This window comes from Coptis chinensis, chromosome 4, assembly GCF_015680905.1.
Source record: "Coptis chinensis isolate HL-2020 chromosome 4, ASM1568090v1, whole genome shotgun sequence".
Classification (NCBI taxonomy): domain Eukaryota; kingdom Viridiplantae; phylum Streptophyta; class Magnoliopsida; order Ranunculales; family Ranunculaceae; genus Coptis; species Coptis chinensis.
The window spans coordinates 80,943,527-80,964,166 of NC_141459.1; the positions used below are offsets into that span (position 1 = coordinate 80,943,527).

Below are 20,640 nucleotides of genomic sequence, written 5' to 3' on the forward strand. Positions count from 1 at the left end.
TGTTCACAAATAACAGATGCTGCATTGCCAATTCCGAACGTTGATTTGTTCAGTGATGCCGAAAAAGTGGGTTATAATGCGATGTACTCGAGCCTTCAAATGTAACAAATATACTCCTCACCATACAACATTTAAACTTCACGATTGGAAAAAATACTATTACTGAAGATTCATTACTTGGCTGCAAGCACTCAACTCCTAACAAATGCATCAAAAAATATTCAAACTTAAACAAGAGAGACAACCTAATGATTTTTGGCCACAAATTGGTCCCGGCGGGGCTCGAACCCGCGACCTTCGGCTCATAAGACCAACGCTCTAACCAACTGAGCTACGGGACCTGAGCAATGCTTTTGGCGCTATAATGTATTAAATATAATACAAAGATAGTATTGCTATCTGGATTTTTTTGGATATCTGGAATTCAATTTCAACGGAAACAGTTTGTCTAGGTTTTTGTCAATTTATTCATGACAGTTACATCTCAGTTCACAAGTTTTCACTTTTCAGACCTCTTTGATTTCATCCCTAAACTCCTGAGTCTAACGAGACATGAGTTTTCAATGCAAATCAAGGGTTTATCAGCATTCAGCAGCATAAAACACTAAATTTTACCATAGCGAATAAATAAAAGAAGGGGACCAATTTTTTTTTTTGATGAATAATCTTTATTAAAAAGTGGTGCGGAAGCACAAAAGCACATAGTTGTGAAGGGGGACCAAACTTAGCTTATATTCTACTGAATCTCTTGTAATTGGCTTTCAAGTCAATCTATGTACATATCCAATTGGGCTTATTGCAAGTCTCTTTAAGGACATCTATAGAATTGGAACGATACATAGAATACCCATGATGACACGCACAAATCGAGATATGGATTATGGAAAATTATCTTGGCCAAAAATAAAATAATGGGAAGTTATATACCAACGGACCACATACTTTGTGCTTTTTCTTCTATAATTTTCAATGTTCTAATAAATGCTAGGTGGTAATTGGGCAGTGGGAGTGCACTTTATGGGCACTGCTTAGCGACTACAGTATGACCAGGTGAGACGTGATACGTAGTTGGCAGGCTATATTTAAAACCAAGCTGTGATTTTGAGGATTTTGAGAGAAAAAGAAGATTTGGGCTACCACGAGGATATCCCTATAGAGATGAGTGTTTTAAGACTGTTGGATCCGAAATCTAACGGTCCGAAAATCAAAAACAAAAAGAAAGAGAGAGAATATAGATTTGTTTTTGATTTTCGGACCGTTAGATCTCGGATCCAACGGTCTCGGCTGGCGCCCTATAGGGATATCCTCGTGGTAGACGAACTCGAAAAAGAATGAGAATAAAAATAGTAACTAGTAAGGGTGTCACACGAGCCATGGTGTCTGACAGTAATGTCTGTGTTATAGTTTTGGTGCCCAACAATGTCTCATTGACAGCAAAAGGGAATGTTTAAAATTAAGAAAATGTTTAACGAACAATGTTATCATAATCAAACAAGTAAAAAGTGAATTAAAAAGTAGATTATTATGTTCTAATTAAGGGTGACTTAAATAAGAATCTTCTTTTGGTGGGCCCATGTCGCAAAGAAAAAATCCAAACCACTTTTAAAAGAGAACTAAAATTAGATAATCCCATTGACAACTATTATCTATTATCTCCTAAATCTACGGGTTAAAAAAAGAACTTAAATTACATAACACCCAATAACATTCCTCCACGTGTCAATCTCCACTAAACTTTTTCCTCTTTATATATAGATACATAGAAGAGAATCCCAGCGGAAGAAGAACCAAGAAGAAGAAAAAACCCTAATCCTAGAAACTTTATTTTCTTCTTCTTGGATTCTTGAAAATGGCGAATTTTGAGAGGCAGTTTAAAGAAAAGGCTAAAGATCTGAAGGTTTTGTTGAAGAAAAGTGTCAAGATTGTTGCTGAGTCTTGCAAGAAAGGATGGTACAAGGTTAAACACATCAAGGGTTGAGATTTATTGCTTTGGTTGGTCTTGAGATTTACATATAAATGTTTCAATGGTTGATTCTTTATAGAGTGTGTTTCAATGTAGATCCCCCACAGTGTTTTTTCAATTTTATGCCTGGTCTATAATTTCTAGTGGTAAGATCTGTTCGGGACCTTTTTTTTTGTTGGTGCTGTTTAATAATATAAATTTTTTAAAGTTTTGTTTATGCGATTGGGTGCAGTTGATTCATTAAATTTTGTTCTGGCGATTAATAAACATAATGGTCCAAAATCATAACTCTATGTCAAATTGCTCCACACTAATGATCAAGGTATACAGAAAATAGATAAGGCCAAAAAAGGAAAATTAGCTAGCTATATATAAAGTTTAAAAGGTTGTCATAGAGTCGGTTTAAACTTTAAAGACAGGTGGGAAGGTCCTAAAAAGACCCAATTTTTTTAATTTTTGATCCAAGTAATGGCATGGCCAGTTGGCGCCAATCTTATTCCAAGCGCACATTACCTATTTCGTTCTAGCTTCCATTCTCCTCAACGTCACTTCATACTAAGTTTGCCTGTTGGTTCATTATAAGGAGGCCATTTTTGCTGCAATATTGTAATACTTAGTTTGCTTCTGGCCAAATGACGAATTGCCACGTGGCCATTAATAACGGAGACAAGAGCTGATCCGTTTCTCATAATAGTGCCAATTTAACACAGTTGTCAGAGTTTGACTTTTCAAAAAAAAAAAAAATCACCAGCCCACCGTACATCAAAACGTTTTTATTCTAGAAAGGTGTACACTTGTGCATTTTGAAAACTGCCAAATTTTTGAATTGCACCCAAATTATGACTAAAACATTTTTTATATAATTTCTTTTGATAAAAACATAAAGCAATGCATAACCAAAATACTAATAATAAAAAATTTAAAAATACAAGTCTAAAATGCAAGTACCTTACTCCTACTAGTTCATTAATTTTTATCATATATTTATGAAAAGGCATAATAATGTCATATACTAGAACATTAATATATAATAATGGTAAATAAATAGAGAGTAAAATAATAAAGGTCTTCCAAAATAAAAAATTTAGTAATACATTCTCTCCTTTTTTTTTTTTTTTGGTAATTTTAGTAATATATTTTTAAGACTATTGAATTTGGATTTGTATCTTGAATGGTAGATTAATGAAAATTTTAAATATAAGATGTGTGTTTGATAACAATTGTTTGCCACATAAGTTCACGTTTTATAATGCAGCCATAATATTCATGCCACCACCATTTGCAATTTCATTTTATTGCTCAACAAATATTAAAAAATCATCCACCATAAGTGATGTTCAAGGGAAAAATAACAAAGTCACTTAAAATTGAGACATGAATATTTGACTATGTTGACATAGACTTCGTAGGGTAACAAAAGTCTATCAAAATTCCATGGTTGATGGAGAACTTTTTTTGTGCCACAGTTCAAGTGATGGAGTCTTATGATTGTTGTAGGTTTTTGTGAAAGTGATGGAGTCTTGCTTGCATTGCTAGGGCTATTGTTCTTGGTCCGGTTTCTATGGGTTTCTTAAGAAAAACCAATATACTCTATTATCTAAAAGTAACGCCTAAATCGAAACCGGGAAACCAAACTTGAATAAAAACTAAGGTGAAATCGAATCGAATGTTGGATGGTCAATGGTTTGGGTTTCTATCAAGCTTCAAATCGAAACCTATATATATGCTGCTTGATTGTCATCTTAAATTTTAATAAATATATTGAGTAGTATTGGTGTCAATTTAGACATGTTGACAAGTTATAACACCAATCACGAGAAAGCAAGTATTCAAGTGCTCAACATTAACCATTTAGCCAAAAAAATTATAATAAAAACTTCTCAAGTTTCTATATATATCTAGTATTGAGGGTTTATAGAAGTTAATGAACCCCAAATTAAAAACCGGATTCAAGTAACCAAGAAGTTTTGCCTTTTTGAGTGAGCAGGAAGTAAAAACCAAACTCGGTTCACCTCGATTCGATTTGGTTTTTGGTTTTCCAAATTTTTTTAACAACCCAAGTATGCATTCCGATATCTTAATTAGAAGGCAAACGCTAAAATTAGTGTATTTTTTTAGGAAGAAAGGTCGATTATATTATTATACTAGATGAACAAACTTACATATAATTGTAATGCAATAGTTTATGCAAGTTTATTTTTTCTTTTTCCCATAGAAGACAATATGCTCTTCAATTTGAAGTTGTAGTCTTGGTTGTTGACATTTTTTTGAGTTTAAATGGGGTTGAGTTTTTTCTCTTGAGTTTTGTCCGATATGAGGGTCAAAACGAGCTTGAACTATTAGCTAGTACAACTTAGTAAGTCTAGCTTGAACATGACAATAATCTACTTGGGTAACTTCGATGACCATTAATAGATATACAATTGTTCATATCAAACTCAAATGAAAAGATGGTTAATTTTTTCAAAATAAAATGAATTGAAGAAGAGGAGATATGATGATAGCTCAATTCAAACGGAATATCGGAATTCCACTAAATATGTTATAAAAAATTTAAAATATATCACTATCAACCATAATTTGGTTTTAAAGTTGTTAGATTTTCTTTTTTGAAATTTTGAACTATGGATATGATGCACAAACAAGAATACCTTTTGTTCACCGAACGAATGTGGGTCATCGTTGGAAATATATATTATTTGCCACTAGACCCTGCCCTGAATGGTTTTAAATTCAGTGTATGTAGTTTTTGTTCCGCCTTAGAAGGTGGAACTAACTAATCGTCTATAATCTCGTTTATTGATGAATGAAAAAACTTCCCTGGCGAGCCCAAGCCATATTTTGCAGCCGAGCCACTAACTCGGTTATTTTACCACCGGTGTTGCTATTTGAGTTTTTATTAAAGCTTCATCAAACTTGTTTGTTACATGAGCTATAATATAAGTTCAAGTTTGGCTCATTTATTAAATGAACGAGTTCGCTTTGAGTAGACTTTCGACTCAAATTCCACCCTCAATTATAATAATTTATATTTATTATTATTATTTTTATTTTTATTCCCCTTATTGATACTGACTACTATTGAAAAAGGTCTAAAAAGGTTTTAGTGAAATTTTAGTGAAATGCTCCATTTGGGGCAATTTGCAAATTTTCGTGAATAATTAATCCTCCAACAGTTTTGGGGCAAATTTGATGATGGAGAAGTGCACAAATGCATACGTTTGTTTCCTTCAAAACAATTACCTTTATGGTGGGCCAGAAATTTAGAAAAGCTAACTGACCAAATGTGAGCTGACCAAAATAAAATTTGTCTTTTTACTCACTGTCTTGAAAAACGAATTTCATACCCTTACCCTCCGTTATTATTGACCACGTGGCGATTTTTAATTTGGCCAGAAGCAAACTACGCATAGAGGAAATTGCAGCAAAAATGAACCCTCATTATAAGCAGTGTTGTCGGGAAAAGGCATGTGTTGCGCGCTTTTGTGTCCCTTAGTAAAATGATTGTATAGACTCTAAGCAATGCGTAGTTGCAGTATCTACATTTTGTACGGAGCAAAAGTATGGTGCACTTGGCATGAAGATTATATTTTGGAATGTTTTCTTAGTTAGGGATTTGTGAAAACTGCTTCAATTACATTCACCGGAATCACCGGAACTCATCTTTTATTTAGTTGCCTTCTGCATAATTTGAACTATATGCAATGCTCAAAACTAGTCCTGCTACCAAGAAACTAGTCCACAAAGGCTTAAATACTGACATATCAAGACTATTGTTGCCGTAAATGACACTGCTACCTAATCAATCAAGAATGGTTTGTGGAGTTTGGAGGCATGGAAAATCACACTGTTACACAATAATTAATAAGATCAAGAATGGGTTGGGGAGTATGACAGTATGGAGAATAGAGTCTGCGTGAAGGTGAATGTGATAATGAGAATAGCAGCAACAAATGAAAGGATCGCCCACGGGTTGTTGAAGTAATCACGTTTTAATGCAGCCACCCATTCATGCCACCTGCTTTTGCAATATGCATTCACTTGCTCGGAGAGGTTAAAGAAATGGTAGTGGTGTTCAAGATTAACTTCAGCACAAAGTTTGTTGAATAGAAGGCTGACATCTTCGTAGTTGCCCAACCAGCTATCAATTATTCCATGGTGATGCAGCAATGCCACGTCGTGTGTGTTACTGATGAGGCTATCCATAAGAGAAGCATATGATGTAAACTGGTTGGTACAATCTTTATGGCATTGTTCAAAGGCGATAAGGTTTCGGAAAAAAGGTTCAGTTAGATCTTGGATGGTCAATGGTGGAATTTCCAATACCCCATTACTGAACTTCATGCTGCAGAGGTTGTCATCTTCACCCTTCTTGAACTTGATTCCAAATTGTCGTAGTGTCATTGCACAAGGTATACGCTTCACAGGCTTAACAACATGTTGATTGCTGACTTCTATAGCAGTCAATGCAGTATTGGAGGGAAGAAGAGAATTTCGTAGTAATTCAAGTAGATGGCTGCTTTTGAGCCCCAAACTCATTTGCGGAGTTGTTGGCATCATCCAAGAAAAAAAACCAAGTGCGCTTTCAGTGAGGTAGTGAAATGGATCCTTGTATGGATCCACTTGATTAAGGATGAACAAACACTCGAGAACAGAGAAAGGAATTTGGTTTTCGAGCAACATCAGATCACGATTTAAGGATGTGAGCATCCAAGATGTATTGAATATGGGGTCCTCTTTTTCTCTCCAGTCATTCGTCCGATATTTCAAAAAGAGCTCAATAAGGAAGCAACCATCGACTAGCAACATTTCAACGAGCACATTCCTGCTTAAGCTGATAGTTTCTGCATAACATCTACGTGCTTTTTGTTCCAAATCCCTGATGGCTTGTACACAGTCCTCTAAGCTTACTGGACTTCGATGCATAAAAGACTTCAAATAAAGCCATTTATGCTTTTCCATTGCTTTTAGATTTTCTTTGCCGTGGTGATAAGGACCAATCGAGACTAACTGAGGGACATAAGCCCTTTCGTTCACTGCACGAAGACTGTCATGAACTCTATATATACAACACTCTGAAGGTAATCTAGGGACGTTCTCGAGTTTTTGTTTGATAGAAGAAACTAACTCATCGTCTATAATCTCAATTGATGAATGACCCTGGCCTTCTTCCATATTTTGCAGCCAGACACTGTCGTTGCTTTCCACCATTTCCCTTATTACAAGTCTCTGTTGTATACTTGTATAAGCTATCCCTCAAGTTCAACACTGGCTTTTCAAGTGTTTGGATTCGCTCCAGAGTAGAAACCTGCGTAGCGGAAAAATATGTTCATCATCGTCCATGTGTTATCTACTTCTATGTAATACTATGTTCCTATATAATTAACCTGCGAAAAGTATCAGATGTTTTACCATACAAGTGTCTATTATATTCACTTCAGTGATCCTATTGCTCAGGATATTAACAAGCTAACACCCGGTCGGCCTCTAACTTCTACTGCTACTACAACACCATTGCCACTACTACATGTGCTTGTTTCTCTGTGAGTAAAATTGCCACATAAAACGGGGAAGTTCCTGTTTTCAATGTAATATATACTAGTGATACCAATATATGAAAGAAGACAAGGGTTATGTATAAGGGCTTTAGCTTAGTATCTGTATCTAGACTTCCAGAAGTAGTGCAAGTCTGTAACCATGATCGACTTCATCATCTTCAAGCAGCTTGAGTTTATCTATGCCTATAAAATCTATGTAATCATTCACTTTATCCCATGATGTTCTTATTCGACACCAATCAAAGTTGACTTTACTATATACCCTTTGAGGAAGAATAAATAAATGAGAAACATTATATACTAACCTCAGCTCATATATACTGAAAGCCACAAGTACTTCACATCACTGGGAATCCTCCAAAAGCTGGAATTTCAGACAACCAGAAAAGTTAAAAGATCTATTTTCAACCTCTCTCCTTTCTCTGATTCAAGAAGATTACATGTACATACCTTGCTTGCTGTTACATACTTTCAGATTAGCGCAACTCTTGTTGACTTTCATTAATCATTATTTTTACTATTTTCACTATTTTTCACATACTATCTCTATAATACCTACAGGTTCATAATTTAATACTCAAGTCACTAAACATGTGAACATTTGTGGTCATGCTTAAGAAAATGCCACGGCATATTGCGATATATTATCGAGATATATAGATATACCGATATTTTCTGAAGTATCATTTTTGAAGATACCGATATTTTCTAAATTCAGAGTAGCAGTTTTTTGGTGCTGCAAATTCACAACTTTCAAAGATAAATGCATCGTAAATTTTGCAGTTTCATAAACAAAGCAGCAAGAATAAAACTCTCTCAAGGTGCTAACCATGAAGCACTTCAAACACTTTCTCACATGCACCGAACTTCAGTTCAACTTGATAACTTCACTTTCCCCATTGCTCTCAAAGCATGAACCCCAAACCCATCTTCAATTTCACTTTCATTGTTGGAGATGGGTAAGCAAATTCACTCCCTTGTTATTATACTTGGGTGGTGCCCTTGTCTCGTATTACTGTAATTATGGCCTAATTGAATTTGGGATAAAACTGTTTGACGAAATGCCTGAAAGAAGTATTGTTAGTTGGAATTCTATTATAACTGGTTGGTGTGGGCCGGGTGTTTGGAAAGCTATTGTTTATTTCTCTAGGATGATTTTTATGTATGAAGAGAGACCTGATTCTTTTACCATGCGTACTTTACTTAAGGCAATAATGCACTTGCTCATCTTGTTTGGGGGTGGAAGGGAAATACATGGTTAGGAAGGGAAAGGATTGGGATTTGAGACAGTTTCGACGATACCCTTTGTTGAGAATGCGTTGATTAACATAATAAATATGGTGTCCTAAATCCTAATTGCCCCACATTATGATCATGGTAAAAACAACAATTTTTGTTCGAGGTAACTACCTAATAATGAAAGAAAAAATAGCCATAGTGGGTATAGTGGGGGGGGAGAATACTAGTTAACTCTTATTTTAAGTAGAGGTGGAAAGCGGGCAGGGCGGGTCGGTTTGGGGTCTAACCTGAGTTTCAAATGCTTCAGTTCAAGCCTTAGTCGGTCCTTAAATTTTCAGCCCAAGCCCAATTCGGGTTGGTCGGGTTGGTCAAGTTTCTCGGGTTTCAATGTTAAACAATGAAGAACTCAATGTCTTTTCACTGTTAAATAAATAAATTAAGAGATAAATAATACCGAAATTCAATATTTTAACTAAATCAAACAGGTTTTAAGAAAAATCTCCCTGCCAGGTAAATGGTTCAATAAAACACCCTTCAAAACGAACCAACCCATGAAACCACCCTGTTTTCAGAAAAAACATGATAAAGACAAAAATACCCCTATAATGTCTTCTTCTTTCCTCTCTTTTCAATTTTCAACATGAGAATTCCAGTTTTTGCGTTTGGCAGAGAAATCACTTCAAAATAACACAAAATGCAAAAATATTAACATCATTCATTTCATGACAAAAATAAATTACAAAAGTGGTAGCTGTCTCATGAAAGTTGTAGATCCGGTTTTTACGAGGCGATTTTGGGATCGAAAACCATTTGAAGATGATATCATTTGAAAAACTTGTTCAAGTCATGATTTGAAATGCAAAAATTCATATATCAAAAGATAAAATAGACTTTCAAAAAAACACTTTGTAAAACAAAATTTAATAGAAAAACAGTATGTAAAAATAAATTTGCATAGTGGAATTTATATGCAAAAACAAAATTACATAGTGATTGGATTTGCATGGAAAAATCACTATGTAAAAATAAATTTGCATACTCAAATTTGTACGCAAAAACAATTTTACATAGTGACGGGAGCCAATTTGTTCAGAATAGATGAAGAAGAAAAATAGAAAAATCAATATGTAAAAATAAATTTTCATAGAAAATCACTACGTAAAAATAAAATTGCATAGTGAAATTTCTATGCAAAAACATATTTACATATTGATGGGATTTGCAAAGAAACATCATTATGTAAAAAAAAATTGCATACTAAAATTTGTATACAAAAAACAATTTACATAGTGATGGAAAATGTTCAAAATAGATCGAAGAAGGAGAAGAAGAAGAATAAATAAAACAAATACCAGAGACACGACTAACAAGGGAATAAGTGATTATTTCATTTACTCATCATGAAACTTTGTTTCTTCATTGTTTGAACGATTTCTTCATTGTCGAACCTGATTTCTTTCATCGAACTGATTTCCTCATTATCGAACCTTATTCCCTTAATTTCCAAGTTGAATCGTGTTATCGAATTGAATCAATGTTTGAATCATGTTATTGAAGTTGAATAAGTGTTTTTCCTTTGAAATAGCGATGAATATGTGATGTTTATCTAAAAGGGTAAAAAAGGAAGCAAAAAAATTTGGGAAAATAAAAAACAACCGTGATTTTTTCTCAATTGAAAAAACGGGGAGGTTATTTGATGAGATATTATAAAACAGGGAGGTTAAAGAGGTAAGTGCCGATGGGAGGGTGTTTTTATACAACCATAATAGAACGAGGGGGCTGAGGCCCATTTCTTGCTAAATCAAAAGGATTTGATTATTTGAAAGGGAAACTAACCTGATTGATTCAATTATTCTCTCTAAAATTGATATTCTCAATCTTATTTTTGACAAGAATAAATTCTTATAAGAAAACAATATAACAGAATAGAGAATAGAAGGAATGAAATATATTTGTACATTTATGCAGATGGACTCGGGTTTTTCGGTTATTTGATATTCTAACTTGAGCCCAATCCGAAACTGAGCTGGGTTTTGATATTACAAGACCAAGCCCAGACCACGGATCTAAAATGTTACTCTAGGACCAACAAAATTTGGGTTTTAGCCCATCGGGCTTGGGCTAACCTGACCCAAGTTCCACCCCTAATTTTAATTCAATTGTTTTTTGACACATCAGTAAAAATTTGACCCACCTCACTTAAATTAAGACACCTAAGATATACTAGATAATTTAACTAGAATAACTTAAGGCAAAATTGGAACAGTTACATTAGATTCCAAAAGGGCAACTTACCAAACCGGACCCCGATTCCTAAATTGGTTCAAAATTGGACCTATAATATTTTATACCAGTTTAGGACGTCATTTCGAGTTTCGGACCCAAATTTATAGCCCACTTTGCCCTTTTCTTCCAGGGTAAAATGTCCATCTAGTCCTTGATCTTATTAACTCTAAAATATCGGTACCCCTAAAAACCAACATCGTTTTACTATCTCCCATTCCTCTTCCCCGCCGCCCCAAAGCGAGATGGCGCTCTCTCTCAGAGACACCAGGTTCGATTGATCTTTCCTTTATTTATCCATTTTTTGTAATTTATTTTTTTCACATTGAATTCTTAAATTGATCACTTTGATTCTTTTCTTTTTTAGATTATTTTCTCTTATTTACTGATTATGGGGATGGAAAATCCGTCTTTGGAGCTTATAATGCTCCTCAAACGCTTAAAGTAATTTCTCTCTTCTCGGTTTTCATTCTTTTTCCAATTTTGTTTAATCAAGTAAAAAATTTGAACTTTTGTTTAATCCATCTCATCTGAACTTTTGACGTGTTCATTGTTTTTGTGCCTAATATTTCTAGAGTTTTTTGCTTATATTTTATGTGCTAAACATTACCATGGTTCCTAAGTGGTGAATATATTTTTTGGAGAATGTATCTTTTCTTTCTTTGTATACATTCTTTTTTCCTTTGTTGTTATTATTTTCTTTATTATTATTATTTTTTGAAAAAGTATTTTCATTTTGCAATTCTTTGTTATTGATTAAATCCCTAATAACTTAAACCCTTGCAACTTTAAACCAATTTTGTGAGTATCCTGTATATTAATCTGTTTGGACTTTGGATAATGTTGTATAACTATGAAGGTTTAGAGAGGTGTTATCAATTTCAAGGTTTTGTATTAGTAGAATTTGATATTTAAGTGGTATGACATAGTTCCTACATACAAGCCCATGTATATAGCAGTCACTGATTCATAAGAATCCATACTGGGGATCCATCGAAAACAAAAGTAAGCACATGTTCATTCTGTGAGAGGATAGGTTGAACTTTCAGCTGCCTAGCTTCTTCATTTCTGGAACTATTATTTTGTTACTTTCAGCCGTAGATTCGTTTCCTATTTACTTTTTTCCATGTTGTATGTAGAACCTAATATACTTGAGTAGTTTCTCTTTGGCTCTATAGTCATCACTCATGAAATTGACACATTTTTATTTGCTCTTACTATCTTCAATGACAATTATTAGCTTTGTTGATTTAATTTTTTCGGATATTGCATACCTACAATTGCTTTTGTACTTTATTGGTTTATTCCCTGCTCCAAAATTTTAAAATACAAAAGTGCGGCAAATAGCAATATTCTCTTTTTATGTTCCATTGACCTCTTTTATTGATGACAGTATATAACTAATCAGTATGATAATCAAAGCGGTGATAAGATAGAGCCATAGAGGTGACTTTTCCTGGCTTTTCTTCATGCGCTTTAAGATTCTCATATTGATATTCTTTTCTATAACTATATATTACTCTTTATACTAATTCTTCATTATCACATGAAAACTTGCAATTAGGTACAACTTCAACTAGCTTGCATCCGTTTCACAAAGACTATACTCCTTTCTTTATAACTATTACATGGATTGGATTTCAGTAACAACTTCATTGTCGTTTGTCACTTTTTTAGAGCTTTCATAGTTGATGAGTATTGTTACATCTTTGTCGCATGTTATTCCCATCCATTTGATGTCTCTGTTTCAATTAGTTGATGGCTTTCTCTTTAAGGTATGGGTTTTCATTCGCATTTGGTGTATAAGTTATTTTGTAATCCCTTCTTTTGGATTTTCTTAGTTTATTACCACATTGTTTATTTGCCAACATATTCAAGATTTCCACTCTTTCACATGTTGCAAGTAAATACCTATTCAGTTATCTTTGCTCAGGCCTTGAGAAGACAACAATTGCGTTCTCTCGCTACGGAAATGGGTGCTCAGTGTCTCTGTTAACTAAGAATGTAAGAGGATAATCAAAGTGGTAACGAGATAGAGGTGATTTTCTCCATGCGCCTTCAGATTCTCATACCCTTTATACTAACTCTTCATTATCACATGAAAACTTGTAATTAGGTACAACTTTAACTAACGTGCATCCATGCATGGGATTCACAAAGACTACTGCTTTCTCTGTAACTATTATACTTTGATTGGATTTCAGTAACAAATTCGTTGTCGTTTGTCACTTTGTTAGAGCTTTCATACCTAGATAGCAAGCACCTTTTACAAATCATTACGATCTTTTTAATTTGGAAAATTCTATTCAATGAATTTTATGTAGATAACAATAAAAATGCCATATCAACTAACAATTAATCATAACAAACTATACTTCATTAACCATTATCATAGAGTACAAATGTACTTGAAGCATACAGACAATTAGTCTTTAACAATTCATCATATCACATAATCTTCACTGCAATAAACTAAATATAGACATTCTGCAAAACTAGATTTTACAATCTCCGGATTTGAACATCTATCCAAGTTTTCTTTATTTATCTGCCTCAACCGATCAGCTAATCTGGTACAACAAAAAAGCAACACATAATTAAATAAAAAAATAAAATAAAATAAAAAGTTAAACAATACATATTAAAGTTAAAAAGTTAAACAATACATGTTAAAATATTTTTACCAAGTCAAACTTAAGGACATAGATGCACAAACACCACTGCCACAATTAAGTTCCCAACCTTTTAAAGTAAGGAAAATAATATTCTGCCCATGGTCAAAAGTTTAAAATGAACTTTTGAAAGTTAAAACTCGGTTTTATTCTTGAACGAATAAATTAAGAAGAAGAAAAAAATAATCCCCCAATAGATTGTGAACTGAACAAGTTAATGCTAAACAATGCAGAGCTCGTGGCTTAAATTATCAACTACTAACAAAACAATAAAGAAAGAAATACAAAGGCTAAATATCAAAAAATCAATAACATGATGACATGAAAACAAACCTAGTTTTGCCTTTAGGAAGCTAGTTTATCACATCCAACAGAGGATCACTTACATCTTATTGAAATTCCCAAACACCATTTGTTTGGAATTTATCACAAGAAGCAGAAAACCCTATTCCTCTTTTAAGTTCAGCAAGTGTTTGTAGAAAGAGATAAACCATCATCATTTAAACAATTTTCACTTGAAGTACTCTTCCCTAATAAAAAAATATATACTACAAGATGTTTTAGAACTACATGCTTTCTCTTAAACAGACATGTCCGTTACATGTTTGTGGATAGCTTATATAGTGTCTTGAACAACTTTTTAATTTATGTTTATTAACTGTTTAACTTGCGACACTATATAAGCTACTCATGACGCTATATAATCATTTAAGAGAAAGCCTGTTTAGAACTAGGTCTCATTCTGGAATGAATAAATTAAGAAGAAGAAAAAAAATCCAATAGATTGTGAACTAAATAAGTCAATGCTAAACAATGCAAAGCTCGTGGCCTAAATTATCAACTAACATTTTTTTTTTCGCTAAAAGATAATTGATTAATAAAGAATAAGGTTACAATAAAAGAAAAAGACTTGAAGAATTGATTGGGAAATGAATTATTATGTATACCTTTCCAAATACATCAAAAATACTAGTGGACAAATCGAAAGTAGATAGTGTAGTGATTCTCTAGATTTTTCATGAATGAAGGTCTACTGTCCCACCATTTCCTTTCTCCCTGCGGTAAATTTGCACCATGTTTAGCACAACTATCAACTCCAAGATTAGTCTCCCTCCAGGTGGTAGTGATGTTGATCCATGTCGCTTGCGTCTTCAGAGTTTGCCAGATTCCTCTAACTCTCTAATACATCTTATTTTCCTGAAAAGCTTGAGCTACCGCTGTCGAGTCACTTTCTACCCATATATATTTCCATCCGAGCTCTAATGCTTTTTCAATGGCTTCCACTATGGCCACCGTTTCTGCTAGGTAATTGGTAGTGACTCCCAATCCTCCTGCCAACAAAACAATAAAGAAAGAAATACATAAAAAAATCAATAACATGATGACATGAAAATAAACCTAGTTTTGTCTTTAGAAAGCTAGCTTATCACATCCAGCAGAAGATCACTTACATCTTACTGAAATTCTCAAACACCATTTGTTTGGAATTTATCACAAAAAGCAGAAAACCCTCTTCCTCTTTAAGTTTAGCAAGTGTATGTTGAAAGAGATAAGCCATTATCATTTAAACAATTTTCACTTGAAGTACTCTTCCCTAATAAAAAAAACAAGAAATTGGTCCCAACGCCCAATTTTGGGGAAAATGAAGTTTAAAGGACACGGTTTTTTATGAGTAACTCACAAGGACAAATTTTGGGAAAAAGTAACTCACGAACCTACTATTTCAAAATTAGTAACCCTCAAGGACAAAATAAGTTGGCCCTGCCTTTTTACATTTTTAAAATGCGGTTATACCATACGTGAAAATAACCCTCAAAGACAAATGACCCGGATTTAAAATAAATATTTTCTGATTTTACTCTTTTTGTCATTTTACTATGAACAATGAGTGTTCATACCTTCTGCTGGTGTATGAACAATGATTGTTCATATCCAAATAAGTGAATGTACCTTATACAATATATTGGTGTATGAACATTGAATGTTCATACCAAAAGGACTATGAACATTCAATATTTATACCCAAATACTGAACATTGAATGTTCATACCCAAAGGACCAAAGACTATGGACATTGAATGTTCATACCCAAAGGACTATGAACATTGAATGTTCATACCCAATCAATGTTCATACCCAAAGACTATGAACATTGAATGTTCAATGTTCATAAGGACTATAAGCATTGAATGTTCATGTATGAACATTGAATGTTCATGAACAATGAATGTTCATACCCAATCAATGTTCATACCCAAGGACTATAAATATTAAATGTTCATAACCAAGGACTATGAACATTCAATGTTTATACTAAATACACCGGGTCGTTTCGTCTGGGCCGGGGTGTTAATTATTTTGCGTCAGGGGTATACTTGACATTTCATTTACCCGATCCATTTTTTATTTCGCATCAAGAGTATACTTGACCTTTCATCTACCTAGTCCTTGTGAGTTACAAAAATAAAAAAGTGTCCTTGAAAGTTACTTTTTCGGTATTTTTGTCCTTGAGAGTCACTCCCTGTAAAAAAAATATATATACTACAAGATGTTTTAGAACTACATGCGTTTCTCTTAAACAGACATGCCTGTTACATGTTCGTGGGTAGCTTATATAGTTCCTTGAATATCTTATATAGTGTCTTGAATATCTTTTTAATTTACGCTTATTAACTGTTTAACGGACAACACTATATAAGTTGTGAAAGACATTATATAAGTTACTCAAGTCGGTTTTGCTATATAACCGTTTAAGAGAGAGCCTATTTAGAACCATGGCCCAAAATATCGCCGAGATATCCGATATCTCGCTGATATATCTCGGTAAATTGGTACACCGATATCGATATTTCCGACATATATCCACCGAATATTGAACCCCTTTTTTTCCGAGATATATCGGAATTTCCGATATGAAAGTTTATATCGCCGATATAATCGATATTTTTGAGATAATCGATATATATCAGTTGACTTTTTGACCAATTGTTAATAACTTAATATTGAAATTTCCGAAATTTCCGATATATCCGAGATATATCGGTGAGATATCTGATATTTTAGAAACTTTGGACTGGTCACCAAAAAAACCGAGATATCCGATATATCTCGGTTTTTGGGTACACCGATATATTAACCAATATCGAAATTTTGGGCCTTGTTTAGAACTACGTCTCAAAATCATTTTCAAGCAACATATAATCAAGGAAACATTTTTTTAAGCAAAAAGTTTCCTACCACTGAACACATTACAAGTGCAGGCCAGTGTCGTTAACAAGGAAACAAAATATATTAATGTAAATTCTAAACTAACTTTGAGATAATAAAAAAACAATAACAATACCATTTGACTACCAAAGACTAAGAGGTCCATTTCAGAACTTTGAACCTACTTTCTTCTTTCTTGATCGTTTATTGTTAATTTAACTGGAAGAATGAATTGACCTACAAATGCCATCCTCAATCAGTAAATATAATATTTGGAGAGAAACTCTAGTAAACTAGGCCAAAACATACTATAGTAAGACTTGTCCCTGTTGAAAGAGATAAACCATCATCATTTAAACAATTTTCACTTGAAGTACTCTTCCCTAATAAAAAAAAAAATGTATACTACAAGATGTTTTAGAATTACATGCTTTCTCTTAAATGGACACATCCGTTACATATTCGTGGGTAACTTATATAGTGTATTGAACAGCTTATATATTGTCTTTAACATCTTTTTAATTTACGCTTATTAACTATTTAACAGACAACACTATATAAGTTGTGAAAGACACTATATAAACTACTCAAGATACTATATAACCATTTAAGAGAAAGCCTGTTTAGAACTAGGTCTCAAAATAATTTTCAAGCAATATATTATCAAGGAATTGAAACAATTTTTTAAGCAAAAAGTTTCCTACCACTGAACACAATACAAGTGCAGGGAAATAAACCTCCTAAGCGGCTAAGCAATTTCATAATAATGGGAAGCAGGGCTTAGAAATCAGATTTAGGACTTAGCAAAGAGAAACTACATATAACCAGTTTGCTACCGCTCCGACAAACTACGTACCATGAAAAAATGGCATTGAACAGTAGCATCCAAGCCTCCATCCTAGCTTGGTGAATAGTTCACAACCACCACAATTGTTCGTTGGGAGCTTTTTCCGATTACAGGAATTCTAATTTCACATTTTAATATTATAAAATAGAAACTGACAAACATTCATGTATTTCAAGGTGAAAAGAAAATATGCTTACTTGGAGTAGCAAACCTCCCCTATTTGACTTGTTCTTTGTTTTCTTTAATTTCCCGAAGTTTTCTACTTTACATTATTTATGTGATTTAGCCAATCAAAGCACAACACACTAGACAGGTTAGATCATGACGTTGGATCTATTTTTTTTTTTACACTTTTAATTATATACCATATTATTTTCTTCAGTTTTTAATCCTGTAATAGCCATATATGGCCACTTGACCTCAACCCAAGCTGATTTACATACATGATACATCTTTGACAAAACAAAAAAAATATGTGCTTTGATAGCAAACCATTACTTGAAAAATGGAATCTATAGGTCTTTGTAAGATCCAACCAATTCAACAAGATTACCATATTTTTTTCTCCTTATTTCTTTCCATGTTTCTAATTTAAAAGTGCAACCACAAAAACCTTTTCTCATATATTGAGTTGGCTTCACTCGAGATATTGTTCCAATAATTCCCACGAGTCACAACTCCTAATCCTTAATTCTTAACACATACAATCCTTATATAGAAGCTGTATAATCTAACCATAGTCACACAACCAAAAAATATGTGGAGTGCTTCAATTGTTAAACTAGAAGAACCCCCCATTTCAATTTCATAAAAATCAGAACAAACAATGAAATTATAAGGAATTGAGGTTAAAAAACAAAACAAATATTTTTCTGCTAGTATCAAACCTGAGTTCGGTTACTATACCCACAGTCTTTCTATCCCACAAACGCCTAGCAGCAACCCCTAACCCAAATTCAGCACATCATTAGAAATCAGTCTATAAAATCAACAACAAAAAAAAAATGCAATTTGTACAAAACCCTTAACCATCACTACTACCATGCCACTACATCCCAATTACAATTTCATGAGCTCCAAAAACTTAGCAAACCTCAACTAGACACCAAGAAAAAGATACAATCAACTTATTGCGACAACAAGAAATCTATCGAGTACTAACCAACTCAAACTAGATCACTTGTGCCCATGCCAATAAACCCCAACAAAACTGAACTACTAACATCTCGAACCAGATTCTATGCCCGCTCAAATTCAATTTTATTAAACACAAACAAACCACATAAAACCAGATTAAACTAAACACTACAAGACTTTCAGAACTTCACAACTCTTGTACCCACCGTGTACCAATTTCAAATAATAAAGACATAGAGAAATCAGTTGCAAAATTGTTTGCCATACTAAACCCAATTGAAACTTTCTTAACGCCGAGTCGAAAAACTAAGGAAGCAAAGTGAACCAATACAACCACCAACAAAATCAGGTTATGAACCAAACTCAAAGAAACGAACAAGAATAATCTGTTCTCAGTAGAATTTCAACAAACAAATTCCCTACAATATTGAGTCACCCAACAGTCAATACACAATCAAAACAACCCAATCAATCACCAACTAAATGGAAAAGTAATAAACAAACCTTCAATTCAGTTTAGCTACTGTTTTGAAAAAAAACAACCAATTTGCTAAGGTTTACCTATAAACCAACGAATCTGAAAGAATAAAACCCTAACTTGTTAAAGTTTGACTAGAATTTAACTCGATATAGATAACGTACAGATATATAGAGGAGAAAGAAGAAGCTTAGGGTTACCTGATTCGTCTCCTATATGTGAGAAGGACATTGATGAAGACATCAACATGGGGGATTCATCACCCAGCAAACTTGCAAAGCTATATAGGCTGGGGGGGGGCGCGGTTTGTTTTTGGCGAAAAAATTTCATTTTTGTCTTTGGTGTTTCTTTTTCTTTTTCTCTTTGGTGTTTGATTGTTTGTGAGTTGGGATAACAATCATCGACTCTTCAGTTCAATTTTTGGTTCAAAATTGTCTCGCTTATTTTTTCGACTGAAGTCAAATATCATTCCAATCTTTATATCGGTTTGTCAAATTTTAGGAATTGACCGAAATATTTTCATATCGCAAAACCGGAAACGATATTACATGTAACAGACTATATTTAGATTAGTCAGAACTTTGTGATATAAAAAGTACCACTAAACATATCAGTTACAATGTAAACAATGTGTCAAAATTGTAACCGATATAAAAAAATATTAACCGATATGAAAAATCATGGCAGAGAATATTATATTGGTTTTATTACTGATACAAAGGAATTTTTGTAGCCGATATAAAACCTACTTTTTTTAGTAGTGCTAGTTTCACTATTCACTATAAATGCAAATACTATATTGTCCAACTCCTTGTAAAATATTTCCAATTAAAATAATATTGTCCTTTGTAATTTATCACTTACTGTATGAGTACTTCTAATAACTTGTTTTATATCATCATAAAAACTTCTAAACCTAATTGTTTCTATCTCACAACTCACAACTCCCCATCTAACCTAGCCGCCAAGAAGAATAATGAGCACCTAGGCACTAGCCTAATGAAAAATAGGTTGACGTTAGTAAAAACTTATTCCAAACTCTTCTTTGTCTTTATGCTCTTCAATATTAAATGTAATTTTAGTGAGTTTTGAGTACAAAAAAGAACATATTGATATTAGTGAAAGATCCTTCCAAAATGTGAACTGTAACTTTGAAATACAAGTATGAGTTTCTATGTACTTCAGTTTATTAGATTGTGGATATGTATTTTAAATTGTTGGACGTACTTATCAATGATTATTAATAGACTGGTTGT

The 20,640-nt window shown here is 33.4% G+C and overlaps 1 protein-coding gene, 1 long non-coding RNA gene and 1 other non-coding gene across 5 annotated transcripts; all 3 read right to left on the minus strand.

Annotated features, from left to right (window-relative positions):
- Positions 1-267: 267 nt before the first annotated feature.
- Positions 268-341, minus strand: TRNAI-UAU (transfer RNA isoleucine (anticodon UAU)). Its single transcript has one exon. It is a non-coding gene; the product is annotated as a tRNA-Ile (tRNA).
- Positions 342-5,578: 5,237 nt separating this feature from the next.
- Positions 5,579-8,588, minus strand: LOC147505069 (UPF0481 protein At3g47200-like). Of its 3 annotated transcripts, none has more exons than XM_086557664.1 (3): positions 8,351-8,588; positions 7,827-7,885; positions 5,579-7,271 (listed from the first exon to the last, which is right to left on the minus strand). In XM_086557664.1, exon 3 carries the CDS (start codon positions 7,172-7,174, stop codon positions 5,834-5,836), a length of 1,341 nt encoding a protein of 446 aa, XP_086413790.1. In that variant the 5' UTR covers positions 7,175-7,271; positions 7,827-7,885; positions 8,351-8,588; the 3' UTR covers positions 5,579-5,833. The 3 variants fall into 3 exon arrangements, with proteins under 3 accessions (XP_086413790.1, XP_086413788.1, XP_086413789.1); XM_086557662.1 differs by lacking the exon at positions 8,351-8,588 and adding an exon at positions 7,972-8,106; XM_086557663.1 differs by lacking the exon at positions 8,351-8,588 and having other exon boundaries at positions 7,827-7,964.
- A 4,814-nt stretch (positions 8,589-13,402) lies between these two features.
- On the minus strand, positions 13,403-19,969 carry LOC147505070 (uncharacterized). Its single transcript, XR_015193178.1, has 4 exons — positions 19,585-19,969; positions 18,657-18,714; positions 14,049-15,046; positions 13,403-13,613 (listed from the first exon to the last, which is right to left on the minus strand). It is a non-coding gene; the product is annotated as an uncharacterized LOC147505070 (long non-coding RNA).
- Positions 19,970-20,640: the final 671 nt, after the last annotated feature.

Coding starts and splice junctions, on each gene's coding strand:
- LOC147505069 (XM_086557664.1), bottom strand. CDS start 7,174: ATGGTGGAAAGCAACGACAGTGTCTGGCTGCAAAATATGGAAGAAGGC.